General features: G+C 42.4%; 1 protein-coding gene across 1 annotated transcript in view; it reads left to right on the top strand.

Annotated features, from left to right (window-relative positions):
* FBN2 (fibrillin 2) overlaps nucleotides 1-15,982 on the top strand; it is a 247,610-nt gene that overhangs the window by 167,680 nt on the left and 63,948 nt on the right. The window contains exons 22-31 of the mRNA XM_032851970.1: nucleotides 282-332; nucleotides 794-919; nucleotides 5,522-5,749; nucleotides 6,286-6,411; nucleotides 10,966-11,094; nucleotides 11,844-11,969; nucleotides 14,216-14,341; nucleotides 14,802-14,924; nucleotides 15,087-15,212; nucleotides 15,526-15,651. Of these exons, the coding sequence (XP_032707861.1) occupies nucleotides 282-332; nucleotides 794-919; nucleotides 5,522-5,749; nucleotides 6,286-6,411; nucleotides 10,966-11,094; nucleotides 11,844-11,969; nucleotides 14,216-14,341; nucleotides 14,802-14,924; nucleotides 15,087-15,212; nucleotides 15,526-15,651 (1,287 nt within the window). The remainder of the gene's footprint in view (nucleotides 1-281; nucleotides 333-793; nucleotides 920-5,521; nucleotides 5,750-6,285; nucleotides 6,412-10,965; nucleotides 11,095-11,843; nucleotides 11,970-14,215; nucleotides 14,342-14,801; nucleotides 14,925-15,086; nucleotides 15,213-15,525; nucleotides 15,652-15,982) is intronic.

The raw sequence follows: 15,982 nt of genomic DNA, 5'->3' as shown, positions 1-15,982 counted from the left end.
TTTTCTTGCTTTCTTGTAATTCAGCTGACAGCATGAAAGCAAAAATGAATTGTAAGAAAAACTTTGAGAATCTCCATGTAGGTCAACCCTGCCCAGAATTAGCACAGTGTGTCATATGCCACCCTGAATTGAATGGAGGGCACCTGGAGTCCTTGGCCTCTAAGATTCCAGCTCATGGTTTCTATTCATTTCAACTTAGATTCCATTATACTGTTCCTTGAACTTAAAACCATTATATTTTCTCTTACAATGAAGTAAAAACGTGTCTGTTGTTCTCACAGATACAGCTTGCCCAAGAGGGTTTGCCAGGATTAAAGGTGTTTCTTGTGAAGGTAAGTGTATACTTGGATGATACCGTAAGTCTTTAGAGCAGTAAGAAAATGAACATTCACTTTAGAGATATTTATCATTTTTAAAAGCCTTAAATTGCAGTAAAAATACTGAAAGGAATCAACAAATGCTTTAGAATAATACTCTCAGAAAACAGCTTAGAGTTCCCCCTTTCTCCTTTTTTTATGCTGTTGCGTAATTTTTTACAGGGATATCATTAGGCATAAAGGCACAAAACAGCTGGGAAAGCAGCATGTCTGGGCAGTTTTATGGACGGGCAAAGCTGTGGTAATTTTCACAGCTGGTACCCAGGAAACCCGGTGGTTGTGTTGTGGAATATTTCTGTTCAACTCAAGTAATAGTCCACATTGTATTACAGATTGAATATGCTATAGGGGAAGACTCCACTTGCTTTTTCTATTTCTAACATCTTTATCCCTCTGCTTGCTTGATTTCCCTGCAGACGTTAATGAGTGTGAGGTATTTCCTGGCGTTTGTCCAAATGGACGCTGTGTCAATAGCAAAGGATCTTTTCATTGTGAGTGTCCCGAAGGCCTCACATTGGATGGAACTGGCCGTGTGTGTTTGGGTAAGATTCATGTCTTTATGTATTTTATGCCTAAAACCAGGGATGGATTTTTCTTATTTCTTGGGCATTCACCTCAAACTTCAAAATCATTGGGTCGATAGCTGGAAAACTGGCTTTAAATGAGATATTTGGTGGGGGGCATCACTAGAGGATATTTTTTAAAGTGAATGTCTTTAAATGACATGGATTCTTATAATATAGAAAGTTGGTACTGCTCAAAAACTATCTCAAAATTTAGTTTCTTTAATCAGATATTTTAAGCAGTTTCAGTCATTCACACTGGTCAATGGAATAAGAGAACTATGTATATTTTGAACATAAAAGAAGAATTGAAGACTAGTGTTTGGAGTCAACATTTATCAGTTCATTACAGCTGCACTTTTAGATAAGACAGTGGGGAAGGTCATAGGCAAGGTTTTTGTTGTGTCTCTTTGAAAACATTGCTTGATCCTAGCCATTCCTTTACCACCTTAGAGTTTTAATTAAGTTTTTTTAATGTGTTATTTTGTAAAGATCTAAAATGTGGAAGCTTTCTTTCAACATCATTAATATGCAGATGCATACTTGGGTGGTGCCTGGCTTTCTCAGCTCTTGGAGCATGTGACTTGATCTCAAGGTCATGAGTTGGAGTCCCGTTGTTGGGTGTAGAGATTACTTCAAATAAATACATAAAAATAAAAGACTTTTATTTTTGACTTTATCATTTTCAGGCTCATGCTTAACTGAATATGAGTTTCATGACTGAAAAATAAACTTTTCTTAATTCTATATTGTATCTAAGTAATGTTTTATTTATTTAAGGGATTTTTTTCCAATATGCTCTGGAACAGTAAGTTTTAGTTTGTGAAATAACTTTATATAGGTTTGTATTTGAAATTTAAGCTTGTAGACAAAACGTGAGTAACGACCATGTTATATTCAAAGATCTTTAAGGTATTTAAATGTATTGGTGATTTTATTTTTTAAAAAATCTTTTACTTATTTATTAGAGCGAGCATGAGTAGTGGGGAGGGGCAGAGAGAGAAGGAGAAACAGGCTTCCAGGCGAGCAGGGAGCCCCACGTGGGGCTCCATCCTAAGACTCTTTGATCACAATCTGAGCAGAAGGCAAACGCTTAACTGACTGAGCCACCCTGATGCCCCACATGTATTGGTGATTTTTAAAATTAATAGTACAAAATATTTGCAACACTGTCCAGAGTCATTATAGTTAACATGAATTTCATTTTAAGCTAATTTTAAATAGTGTATTTAAATTAGGATACAAGGTATGGCTATAAAGTCATGTAGAATTGGTTAGGAATTATAATATCTGGGACATGGGCATTAAGGAGGGTATGTGATGTGATGAGCACTGGGGTGTTATACCCAACTAATGAATCATTGAATTCTACATTAAAAACTAATGATGTACTGTATGTTGGCTAATTGAATTTAAATTAAAAAAAAAAAAACAGGAAGAAAAAAAGAAATGATAAATTCCAAAATCTAATAATAAAACTTTTTTCAGATTTTTATTGTTAAATTATCCAAAAAGGTTAGAAAAAAGTAAAGTATCTTTTGAAGATGCCAAATAATATCTTCAGTATGGTCCAATGACTAATAATATCAAATTGCCTTCTGTAGCAAAAGGATATTATATGTGAAGATATATCAGTGATTGTAAATTATTACTCAACAAAATAAATTCCAAAAAATATCACTCAAAATCACACCTTTTATAATGTTCTAAAAGGATGTATTAGAGTCTTCATGCAGGTACTTTGGTTAAATGTTTTTGTCACTACTTGAATTATGGTACAAAAAAGAATTGTGGCTGGGATGTGAGGAAGTTACAAGAAGAGACTGACATTTGAATATGTAAAATATCCTGAGAAGAGAGTAGAGACAGACTGCTTTGATAGAAACTGATCTAGATCAGGGGTCCAAATTCAAATACTTTCCGAGGCCAGGCAGGTAATGTAAATGAGGGCAGTGGTATTAAGGCATAGTGAGGACCACAGCAAACTCTATAGCACATGAACTTTCCAGAGGTTTTCAAACACATACTTTAATTTCTGCCCAAGTCAGTAAAAACATTCCCAGGCCATATGTAGCCAGTGTGCAGGGTTTTAATTCCTGAGGCAAATATGGACATGGGTCTGTGTAGCAAAGACACAGGATTACTCTGTCAGGTTCTCCTGACTCTTTACACAATAAGTTCAAGTGATTTAGGGGGTGTTTTGTTTTGTTTTGTTTTTAGCTAATCTCGCTTCTTGAACAAATTACATCAGTGACCTCAGAAATAGTTTGACTTAGTCCATATTTCTCAGGATACCTAAATGAAACTTGTATATCTTGTTAAGATCCTTACTTCCTGATGGTGTTGGATAGAGTTGGCTGTGACTGGGAAGGGCCACTGGGTGCCTTAAGGTCACGAGGCTCCCAGGATTACTGCCATACCTCATGCTGGTAGGGAGCATGATTTGGGGGCTGGTGTTGGTGCAGATACATAGGCAGAATCACCTACTGTGGATACCTTTGTTCAGTCTACCAAACCAGAATGAAGATTTACCACAGTGATTTCTTTCTTTAAAAATAGGACTTTTGGGGCTCCTGGGTGGCTCAGCGGGTTAAGCCTCTGCCTTCGGCTCAGGTCATGATCCCAGGGTCCTGGGATCGGGCCCCGCATCAGCAGAGAGCCTTCTCTGCTTCTCTCCTTCTCTCTGCCTGCCTCTCTGCCTACTTGTGATCTCTGTCAAATAAATAAATAAATAATCTAAAAAAAAAATAGGACTTTATAGTTGAAAATAGAGCTACCCTATGACCCAGCAATTGCACTACGAGGTATTTGCCCTAAAGATACAAATGTGGTGATCTGAAGGGGCACGTGCACCCAAATGTTTATAGCAGCAATGTCCACAATAGCCAAGCTATGGAAAGAACCTAGATGTCCATCAACAAATGAATGGATAAAGAAGATGTGGTGTATATATACACAATGGAATACTATGCAGCCGTCAAAAGAAATGAAATCTTGCCATTTGCGACGACGTGGATGGAACTAGAGGGTATTGTGCTTAGCGAAATAAGTCAATCAGAGAAAGACAACTATCATATGATCTCCCTGATATGAGGAAGTGGAGATGCAACGTGGGAGGCTTGGGAGGTAGGAAAAGATTAAGTGAAACAAGATGGGATCGGGAGGGAGACAAACCATAAGAGACTCTTAATCTCATAAAACAAACTGAGGGTTGCTGGGGGAGGCGGGTAGGGAAAGGGTGGTGGGGTTATGGACATTGGGGAGGGTATGTGCTATGCTGAGTGCTGTGAAGTGTGTAAACGTGGCGATTCACAGACCTGTACCCCTGGGGCTAATAATACATTATATGTTTATTAAAAAATTATTTAAAAAATAGGACTTTTTAATTACCATCCTTGGAAGTGGACATGACTGTAAGCTAAAGGAGATTGCTCAAGATGGTGCTTCCTTAGCTTGAGCACTTGAAAGAATCATAATTGACAGAAACTAAAGTAGTAAACACATTATATTTCCATAATGGAAATATAAACAAATAAATAACTCTGTTAAATAACTGTCAGGTTTAGGAAAAGATGTAATATCTTGAAAGGCTTTCATCAAATAAAACATTTGATTAAAGAAAACCTTTTTTTATCTCATTATCCATATAGCAAAGTGTTTGACTGTAGTTGGACCAATAGCTCTGCTGACTAACAGATGTGTTATTTACAGATCATGCTAATTTATCCTATCTTGTGAGTCTTGTCGGTCTTCTAAGATCCTGGTATGTTTCAAGATTGAAGGGAAAATGTGACATTTAAGCAAATAAGTTGTCCCCTGACTAGGGCAGATTTACATAATGCAGGACAAAAGCCTTGATGCCAAAGGTAAATTTGACAGGAAAAAAAAAATAACTTTGTAAGATTTTTTTTTTTTTTAATTTATCCATTGGAGAGAGAGAGTGAGTGAGAGAAAGCATGAGAGGGGAGAAGGTCAGAGGGAGAAGCAGACTCCCCACAGACCTGGGAGCCCTATTCGGGACTCGATCCCAGGACTCTGGGATCATGACCTGAGCTGAAGGCAGTCACTCAACCAACTGAGCCACCCAGGTCCCCCTAAATAACTTCAAATGCAAAATTTTTTTTTTTTTTTCATTTGTAAACCTGTTCTAATAGTTGTCCCAAGTTGGCAGATAGATTACAGTTGTTTATTTACTGCTTCTGACTGGGACAGGACAGAACTGGTCACAAGCCACTTTAAGTAATTCAGTGATCAAGAAGAATCTGTCACTAAAATAATCTTATTCTTTCTGAAGTGAGCAAAAAGGGATGATGGATGATGATATGAAGGAGTCTGGTCACAAATGAACCTTTCCTTCCTGAAGGCATCTTGTGAGAATAAAGTAATACCTAGGAACCCATCTTTGCTCGCTTTAAGAGAGTGTCATTATGGAGTCCATTCCAGGAGGTCAGGGACTCGGCCTCTTACCTATTATATCTCCAGAGCTCGGCATCATCCCTGGTGCCAAGCGGAAACTCAGTATATGAATGGTCAGTGAGTGTAACACCTTCCTCTCAAACTGTGCTTTCACTTGCCATGTAGACATCCGCATGGAGCAGTGTTACTTGAAGTGGGATGAAGATGAATGTGTCCATCCTGTTCCTGGAAAGTTTCGCATGGATGCCTGCTGCTGTGCAGTTGGGGCAGCTTGGGGCACGGAGTGTGAGGAATGCCCCAAACCTGGCACCAAGGAGTACGAGACCCTGTGCCCCCGGGGGCCGGGCTTTGCTAACAGAGGGGACGTTCTTACCGGGCGGCCATTTTACAAAGGTAACTCTCAAGGTTGCGTCGACCTCTCTGCCCAAATGCTTACCTGCCACTTTCTCTCAGATTTGGTTTTGCTTTACGCATATAATTTGCCACTTCATTTTTTTTTTGTTAAACATGGTTTATGGCCAGCCTTAGGGCCCAGGAATATAAATCACCTACATAGGCTGGTTCTGAAGTAAAGATGTAAAACACACCACTGATCTCACTTTCCCTACATCCTCACACACTGTACCTCTGCTTCCCTTAGTGCAGCCTGACCAGATGGAGCCCTGATGTAGCAAAAAGCTCCCTATCCCCCCAACCCTTACCAAACGAATGGTCAGAAGGAAAGATATCAGAACCCTTCGCTAAAAAATGCAGACTCTTTTTCACATGTGGAACTTTCTCTGGGGCATCCGTGTGATCACTGGCAGTGTTGAGGGCCCTGTTTGGACTTGGGAACATTATTTGCCATCATGATAGATTTGCAGCTTTCACTGAGGAACCCACATGTTTAGATCAACCGGCTCTCTGTTCCTGCTTTGTTCTGCTTTCAGATATCAATGAATGCAAAGCTTTTCCTGGGATGTGTACTTACGGCAAGTGCAGAAATACAATTGGCAGCTTCAAGTGCCGTTGCAACAGTGGCTTTGCTCTGGACACAGAGGAAAGAAACTGCACAGGTGAGACTGCTCTCCGGCTGGATTTGGCCAACTCTGGCTCCCTTCCTTTGCTCTGTTGGAAAGTACTGCCTTAGAAAAAGTCCAGGTTTGACTTTTTAGGTTTATTTCCCCCTGCTCTTAAATCACTTCTCCAAACCAGCTCTTGTGAGAGCTGCACCAACAGCATGAAAATGCTGTCTGTTCTACCAAAGGAACCACAGAAAAATAGGATTTCCAAAATGATGACTACACTAGAGCAACTATTCATTGTATAAATGCTTTATAGTATCTCTTAAGAATTACAAAGTTTTTAATAGAGCAGTTGTAACTTATTTTCCTAAACTGTGAAGAGTTTTCTTAATTATGCTCTAGTCACCATCCATATATCCCTGACCATACCTGTTCCCTTTAGTTTGAAAAGATAGGAAGTCCACATTTTTCTACGACATGAAATAAATTATTCCAGACACTTGAAATATATCTCCAAGATCTTATTTTCACAACTCTAGTCATCTCTTCCTTGAACATTTTCCTTCCCTCTTGCCCTTACCCGTGCTGATCTCCACTCAAATGTGCTTCTGACTCCTTCCTCACTTCCTATTGCGGAGGGTACTGGAGTCCCCATGTTGCCGTCCGCCTAGACCATCACCAGAGCATTTCAGACTGTCCACCTCCCCTGCTGCCCCAGCTCCTCAGCCCCCACGTGGCTTTCCTGCTAGACTCTATCTGCATCTCACACCTTTGCCTTCAGCTGGACTCGAGGCTGCTCAGCAATACTACTCGCCCCTTACCTTCCTGACTGACTCTCTGCTCCACCTCTAGACCTCTTCTGAGCAGCACCCTCTCTCAGACCCCCTGCTCCCTGCCGCTTTTCTTTCCTGACATCCACTCTCATGGCCAGATCCCTTCCCACACGCCCCTCCCTCTGGCAATGGGATGTCATCTTCCATGGTTTTCCACTCCACGTGCCCTCCCCCTTGCTGCTCCTCTCCAGCCCTTGTCAGTAGGCTCCCTTCTCTCTCTACAGTACTTCCCTCCCTTTCCCATTGCTTTCCCCGGACCTGAAAACAAGTTCACACTTTTTCTCTGCCATCTTCTCTCTCATGCTGCCACCCTGTTTCCCTGCTTTTATCTCTCACCTTGCTCTCCTGAAGAGCCATTTGCTTTGTACTCCCATGTAATTTTGACTTTTGCCCTCCCTCGTTCAGGCACATAAATGTCCTGTCACAGAACACCTTTGTCAAGTCGTAAAAAGGCCTTTCTCTTAACCTCCAAGACCTCTGTGCTGGCTACATCCCCTCCTTAATTTTCTTCTCTCTTGGCCTCCATGGGACTTCCCTGTCTCTTTCATCCTTCTGTGCCAACAGTGTTTTTTTCTCTCATCTCCACAGATTCTTCTTGCTCTTGGCATTTCCAGAGTCCTCTGCCTCTCATAGCTGCCCACGCCTCTGTGCCTTCACAGGTGGGATCTGCTGAGTGGACTCCTCAGTGAGAGTTCTGTCCTAGCCTCTGCCCGAGTGCCACACTTGCAGCTCTTCACTTTAACCCCACTTTGTCCCATATCCACCCTTCCTCTGCCTAATGACTTCCTTGTCTGTAGCAGTAGCATCATTTCACTCAGGATCGAGGCCTCAGACTGTTTTGATCTCTCCCTCTCCTGCACAAGGAAGAAGTTATGTGTAGTCTCCATCGCAGTAGCTGTTTTAAGTACTAAACTCTTTCTTCAGGGCTATCTCAGGTACTGGCTTTGCTCCTCAGGAAATAGACTCCCAGCAGAGATTAGCCTGCAGAAGGTTTACTAGCAGAAGGGGGCAAAAGGGGCAGCTGGGCAGCCGTCAGTCCCATCATGGTTCTCAGCCCACCCCACTGGGAGCTCTGGATCTAGGATGGCCCAGCAGAACTGTCTTAGGGCAATAAGACTAGGTGTTTATGGACCTGCATGGTCAGTCTTTGGATACATCTGCCCAGAGAGGGGGTGTTGAGTGCTGAGGAAGGGTCCTCTTCACTGAGGCACTTCTTCAAGATAGTTTACACCTCAGGTCTTTGTGCCCCCAAACTCCCCAACAGCAGTGGGGGAAAGGGTAGTAAGTCCTTTCTTCCTGAAGGGGGAATTGGACAACTCATGGCAGTATTCACAGCATAGCAGACTCTTCCAGTGTCTTCCATCCCATTGATCATCCATTCTGATCCTTCATGTTCACCAACCACCACGTGTTACTTCCCACAAAGCAACTCTCAGTGACTCACAGTTTGAAACCTGGGTGAAGGCAGGATTCTTTCAGTTCTGACTCCACTTCCTGTTTTTGATAGGAAATTAGCCATGTTACTTAATGACTCTGAAACCCACCTTCTTTATTTTTTTTGCTTTTTTATTTTTTTTTAAAACCCTCCTTCTTTAATTGTGTAAGAGAGACGTTTGTTGGTCATGCTGCAGTGTTGCTGTGTATAATGTGAAATCACGGTTGGATACCGTTGGCTGCCTTTCTTCACCATATTTAAAGCCCATCTTCTTTTGGCATCCTCACTGATCACACCCATCCTCCCTGTCCTTGCACTATCAACCTCTGCAATCCGGCCAATCTGCAATGTACTGTTCTCTGAAATGTATTATTTGTCTTCCCCTGTGTATTCTATCTCTTGTCTTTCTATTCATTCTGCTTCTTTAAAGTTAGAATTTTTTTTTAATTTATTTATGTATTTTAGAGGGAGAGAGAGTGCGAGCCCGGGGAGGGGCAGAGGGAGAGAGAAACTTCATCAGACTCCTCACTGAGCTTGGGGCTCAGCGTGGGGCTTGATCTCAAATCCCTAAGATCATGACCAGAGCTGAAACCAAGAGTTGGTCACTCAACCAGCTTTGTAACCCAGTGGCGCCTAAAGTTAGAATTTCTATACAAGCTTCAAGGACCAGTTCAAAGCCACCTCCTCCCAAAATACCAGTTTTTAGCAGAAAACCATTGCTATGGAGACAGCAGTTTGTATGAGACAGGCACTCTTCTTAGCGCTTGATGAATACTGACTTGCTTAATCCTAGCAAGTGGGTTTTACTATACTCCCCCATTTTATTGATGTGGAAATTGAGGCACACAGAAATGAAATGATTTTCCTAAGCCTCTTCACCCAGTAGGTGGTAGAACTAGGACTTCTACCTAGGTGTCTGCTTCCAGAGTCCACACTCCACACTGTGCATCTCCCAGCACATCACATCAACTAGAGTGTGTCAATACTCTGCCAATGAGTTTATTCTTTGTTCTTCAAATGCTCTAACTACCAGTTTCTAGATACTGATAGACAACAAGTAAGAGAATCAATATGCATATTGTTAGCTGCCTAACTGAATCAGTGAATGGTGGTAAGAATTTTGTGTAAAAGCCTATCTTCAGTATTGCCTGTAATTAGGGAAATAAATAAAGACCAGATGCCGGGAGAAAGTGTTGGACGTTCAAAGACTGAGATGCCCAGGAGAGCATGTACAAGTTACCCACTGATAAACCCTGTGATGGAAGAACTTTGGAATTAAAATAAAGAAATGCCAGCAAAGGCATTCCTTCCTCCTGTGACCAAAATAATAAGTATGTCATTTTTTTAAAGACTTTATTTATTTATTTGACAAAGAGAGATCACAAGTAGGCAGAGAGGCAGGCAGAGAGAGGAGGAAGCAGGCTCCCCGCTGAGCAGAGAGCCCAATGCAGGACCCGATCTCAGGACCCTGAGATCATGACCTGAGCCGAAGGCAGAGGCTTAACCCACTGAGCCACCCAAGTGCCCCATCATGTTTTCTTAATTATATTTTATAGACATGACTTCTCCATTAAAAAAAAACCTCATTTATAAGCATGGGATGTTTCTCAGAAAATTTTGGTTTTGATAATGTAAATGCTACCAATGAAGATTCTTATTTTCCATAGTATGTAAAAAGTAACAAACACATCATTTTTCTTTATTTTTATTTTGAGAATAAGGGAGTATTGTTTCCACATCTGAACATGACAGAAGAACATCCCCCGGAGCATGTTGCATGTCCCAGTTATATAGGTACGCTGTCTAGCCTAAAGCTGGGGGGCTGTGTCTGCCCCTGAGGCTGGCTGGCTGTGCTGGTCAGCAGCCTCCCCTGCTCAAGGGGACAGCGGCCCCAGCAGACTCCCCCACGCTGGGCGTGGGCTGCTGGAGACAGTCACCGCGCTCTCACTTGGTGACAGGACTTCATTCCATGTGCCTGCTGCTTCCACACCTAACCACCTGCCCTGTCCGGCTCATGCCGCAGTTGCTCTCTTCATCCCTCTGTTACCACTTCTAAGCCACAAAGAGATATCCACAATTCCAGAATTCTTAAAGGCAAATGCACAGCCTGCCCGTTGGCCATGACAGTTTTGGCAGTTGGGGAAAAGAATGTGCCTAAGGCCCCATCCGCCTGGAGCTGATCTCCGGCTCATAAAGCTTCCTGCTGCTCGCCACTGACCTCTCCAGCACCTCTCGAGGGCTGCACCTTTTCCAGGGAGGCCACACCTGCCTCACTGTTCTTCAGTACCTGCTCTGCTCATGCTATTTTTTTTATTTCTTTTCAACCTTATGAATTAGACATTGATGAGTGCAGGATTTCTCCTGACCTCTGTGGAAGTGGCATCTGTGTCAACACGCCAGGCAGCTTTGAGTGTGAGTGCTTCGAAGGCTACGAAAGTGGGTTCATGATGATGAAGAACTGCATGGGTAAGTGTGCTTCAGGTCTTCCTACCCAGTCTCCAACCAGAGAGCTTGACCGTGGCTTGTCTCCAAGCTGTTAGCTGAATGATTCGCCAGGCACTGTGGTGAGCAAGAGAATGGATGTCACTATCAGACAGAAAATCTCCTAGATTACTCTTGGGCAGCTCCAACCTCTTGGTGCCTTCGTGCCAGTGAGACAGCAAGACTGGGTTCTGTTTGTCCACAGAATCTAAAATCAACACAGACTACCCAGAAGGGTACTTAACATGCATGACCTTGTGTGGTGACCCCAAATTTATATTCAGCCATGCAAATTCCATGATATTTATTTGTGTGTTACTACAAACTCTTGGTACTGCCTGCCTTTTGGTCCATATTTAGTGACTTCCAGGATTCGCCAAAGGGGACATAAAAGGTGACCAGTCTTTTACTATGATTAGTGAAAATAGATAGCAGTGTCTGGTGTCTGGACTTTAAGTGTGATGTGAAACTAATATTGTTTATTTTTTATCTCTTGTGAATCTGCTTGTTTCATACAAGTCAATTCCCTGGCAACTCGCTGTCTTTAAGAAAAAAACTTACCATTTATTTACTAGTAGTAGAAAAAGTGAGGAGACCATTAACCTATCTCCTCTGAAACTTGTCTGTTACATTTGAGTCCCACTTCCCTCACAGCATAATTTTTCCCGCATGCTGTATATGTGAATATTTTTCCCACAGAGTTCTTTAATTGATCTCACGTTTTTACCTTTCAGACATTGACGAATGTGAACGTAACCCTCTCCTTTGTAGGGGTGGCACCTGTGTGAACACTGAGGGCAGCTTTCAGTGTGACTGTCCATTGGGACACGAGCTGTCACCGTCACGTGAGGACTGTGTGGGTGAGTTTGTCTCCTCAGCACATGAACCCACCCAGCTCACCTGGTGAATATCATAGAGATCAGTGGTCAATTTTAACAAACTGGTTGTTTTTGGCATGTGCAATCTAGCTAGTTAAAAGTTGGAAATTTAGAACCCCTTTATTTGTATTCAGGTTGTGTCCTTAGAGAATGCCTCGGTGACACACTCGAAGCTGACATTGTCCTGGCTACCCACTGTTTGACAGCAAGCGTGCTCGTGGTGGGCCCTTTGGCAAGCCATGGAGTTCCTTCCTCCACAGAGAATGGAATGGGAAAGCTGTTGGTGGAAGGGCTGCTCCCTTGATGGCTCACCTGTGCGTTCACCTGTGCAGCTACCCACCATTCATTCAGTAGAGTCTGTTCTACACTCCTATGTCTGTCAACACGGGATCTGCTCCTGTGTGTGTGAACATGTGAGCTACCTCCTCACCCTCCTGTCACAGAAAAATCCTGGTCTCTTTGCTGGCAGAGCTGAGGGGTGAGAGTGGCAGGATTGAGGGGAGAACACCAGCTGGTCTTGCTGGTCTTGGAGCATTCCATCCCACTGCTTTTCATATGTATACGGAGGCCTCTGGGATTTGTGGGCGCGAGCATATTGGTTTTAAAACCTTGATGTAGCCAGGAAACATTTTCTTCACAGAAAATCTTTCTTGCAAGTGTCAGCAAATAAAACGGTTTAAAACAGAGCAGATGGCACACCCCCTCCATTCAAAAGAGACTTTGAGAACACCTTTCCATTAGACATGTATTTATTCATAAACCCTATTTATATTCTGCTAATATATTAGGTGAATCTTAAATCCTACACTAAACAGACATTTTTAAAAGGTAAATTGAAAAAGTCTTAAAGATTTTTTCTTAAAGATTTTATTTATTTGAAAAAGCCAAAGAGAGAGCATGAGCAGTGGGGAGGGGCAAAGGCAGAAGCAGAAGCAGAAGCAGACTCCCCATGAAACAGGGAGCTGGACATGGGGCTGGACCCCAGGACCCTGGGATCATAACCTGAGCTAAAGGCAAATGCTTAACTGACTGAGCCACCCAGGCACCCCTAAATATTTTTATTTCACTTTAAAAGGGGTACTAAAACTTTTTCATAGAGGTGATTACAGAATATTTGTTCATCTTTGTGATGCAGTGAATCAGAGAACTGTTTCTAACTTGAGTTTATTTTGTTAGTTTTCATGGATCCTATATTTGAAAAAAAAAGTACCCCTTACAGGTATATTATAGAAGATGCATATTTTTGCAAATTTAATGATCATAGATATAAATCCACATGTCACATAGTCTTATTGGTAATTTTGAGACTTTGAGATGAAGGTCTTATTTTACCTGATTATAGTGTTACTGTATTTACCTTACATTGTGTCTCACAAGTAGGTTGTATGCCCCTATTTTCTCGCTGTTCTCTTATAATTGCATTAATAGCACTACTTGATTCCACAGACCTTTGCAGAAGTTTTTATAAGGCACCTGCCTATCTTATAAGGGTTAGTTAGTTTTAGGTGTTCCAGATTCACCTATCGAGGCCCACTAAACACTGTAAGATGGAGACACATAAACAATGCAGGCCCTGGTATCAGGCCCTGTGACTTGGGGAACCAGCCATCTTCCCTCAGGATCCTCCACATTATGCAGGCAACTATTGACCATCTAATAAAGACCAGGTGAGCCTGCCAGTGTAAATTTATATATTAAATATTAGTAAGTCTTATTTTTGGCATGTGCTACATGTGCATGGTCTCGTGTTCACGACCCACATGTGGCTACTTAAATTTAATTAAAATTCGGTAACATTAAAAATTTAATTCCTGGGGCACCTGGCTGACTGAGTTGGTAAACCATGTGACTCTTGATTTTGGGTTTGTGAGTTTGAGCCCCATGTTGGGCAAAGAGAGGACTTAAAAAAATTAAAATTAAGTTTAAAAAATGTTTTTAAATTTCGATTGCTTCATCATTTGGTTCATGCTTCCAGTGCTCAGTGGCAGCTATGTATTAGATAGCAGAGATATGGAATAGTCCCATCAGTGTACAGAGTTCTCCTGGACAGTACCATCTTAGATAGAAATACAGATAGCAGTGTTTTCTTTGAACATCCCAGGAGATCATCTTCCTTCCTTGCAAAGTATGCAAACCACTGTGGGGACCAGCAGTGGCATGCAACATTTCTTGGTGCTTTAAGTGATGTGGTTACTGCCAAGACATTAACGTTATGTATCTTTTTATAGATATAAATGAATGCTCCCTGAGTGACAATCTCTGTAGAAATGGAAAATGTGTGAACATGATTGGAACCTATCAGTGCTCCTGTAATCCCGGGTACCAGGCCACGCCAGACCGGCAAGGCTGTACGGGTGAGCGTCCACCAGAGGGATCTACAACTTGCATTTCTAAAAATGAGTCTAGGACAGCTCCTGGCACTGAACTTACTGTAATGAAGCCAGTGGAAGTCCTTTGTCCGAAACAAAAATCTCATAATGGGGCAGAGCTGTAGGATGCCATTGTCCTTGGTTTTGCAGAGGAGTCTCTGGTTTTATCATGGAAAACATCCTAAACTTGTAATTACTGCATTTATGAGTTCTGTAATCTTGGGCTTCTGGGGCTACACGTCTGATAGAATGCTATCTGAAAGGAAGTAGAAAGAGCTAAGAAAGATCAGTGGTAGAAAGATAAACCAATGCATTAGTGGGGAGAGAAATCCAAAGCCATTTTAAGCATTATCTGTTTAAAGAGAAGAAAATCTCACTATTGTTTTTTTTTTTTTTTTGAAGGAAGTAGACCTGACAAGTAATGGGTCACATGTTGTTTTCACAGATATCGACGAGTGTATGATCATGAATGGAGGCTGCGACACGCGGTGCACGAACTCAGAAGGTAGCTATGAATGCAGCTGCAGCGAGGGCTATGCCCTGATGCCCGACGGGAGGTCGTGCGCAGGTACAGAATGGACTGGGGGGGGGGTGAACCATGCATAGCTCACTGCCGGTACCTCACAGAGCTCGCTCTAGATATCTAGAGTGGGCCTGGACGGGAAACGCAGTATTTGAGCTTACTCAAAGCCAGTGTCATTCTTACTTAATGCTAATCTTCTGTCATCAGATATTGACGAATGTGAAAATAATCCTGACATCTGTGATGGCGGCCAGTGTACCAACATTCCTGGGGAATATCGCTGTCTGTGTTATGATGGCTTCATGGCTTCAATGGACATGAAAACGTGCATTGGTGGGTGCCATAAAGACAGGATAAATGTTACGCATCTGTCTGCACACACACAAGTGCACATACATTTAAACATAAGAGAAAGAGGCTTTTTCAGTTACTTTAAAAATTTAAGCCACTGTATTACAGGGTGGGAAAGCTGAAACAGAAGAATTATTTGAACATAATTCTAGAAAATCATACTATGTCTTGCAAATAGATTATGTTTTAACTTTTATCTGTGTATTTCAATGTTATGCTCTTCAGTTTAAAAGAGAGCTTTCACATTCCTAGGATGAACAAGTATTAACCAAACTATTGAAAATAAATTTTCTAGATGTGAATGAGTGTGACTTAAATTCAAACATCTGCATGTTTGGGGAATGTGAGAACACCAAGGGATCCTTCATCTGCCACTGTCAGCTGGGTTATTCCGTGAAGAAGGGGACCACAGGATGCACAGGTAGGTCCCACACTAGGGCCCCCTGTTCTCTGGCTTCTCTTATTTCAGAGGTCAGCCTTCAACATCACGGGGTCCTTTGCACCTATGAGACCGTGACCCACACCAGGGGTGACCATGTGATGAGCACATGCCCCAAGGCATGTGTGCGGGGTTTGTCCCCTCTCTGGTGGCATAGTGCTTCAGCCACCCTGCCACAGAGCTGGCTGCTATCCGCCTGCAGACTGGGGGCAGGGCCCTGCCGTCCGGTTCCTTGTGTTTGCCGAGTAGTGGCTGCTCTTCGCACTGCTCTCTTTCTTAGGAGGCCCACTGCCCACACAGGAGACACAAGGAG

Source organism: Lontra canadensis, unplaced genomic scaffold (genome assembly GCF_010015895.1).
Source record: "Lontra canadensis isolate GAN:19392208 unplaced genomic scaffold, GSC_riverotter_1.0 scaffold5, whole genome shotgun sequence".
Lineage (NCBI taxonomy): Eukaryota > Metazoa > Chordata > Mammalia > Carnivora > Mustelidae > Lontra > Lontra canadensis.
This window is presented reverse-complemented; position numbering and strand designations above follow the sequence as displayed.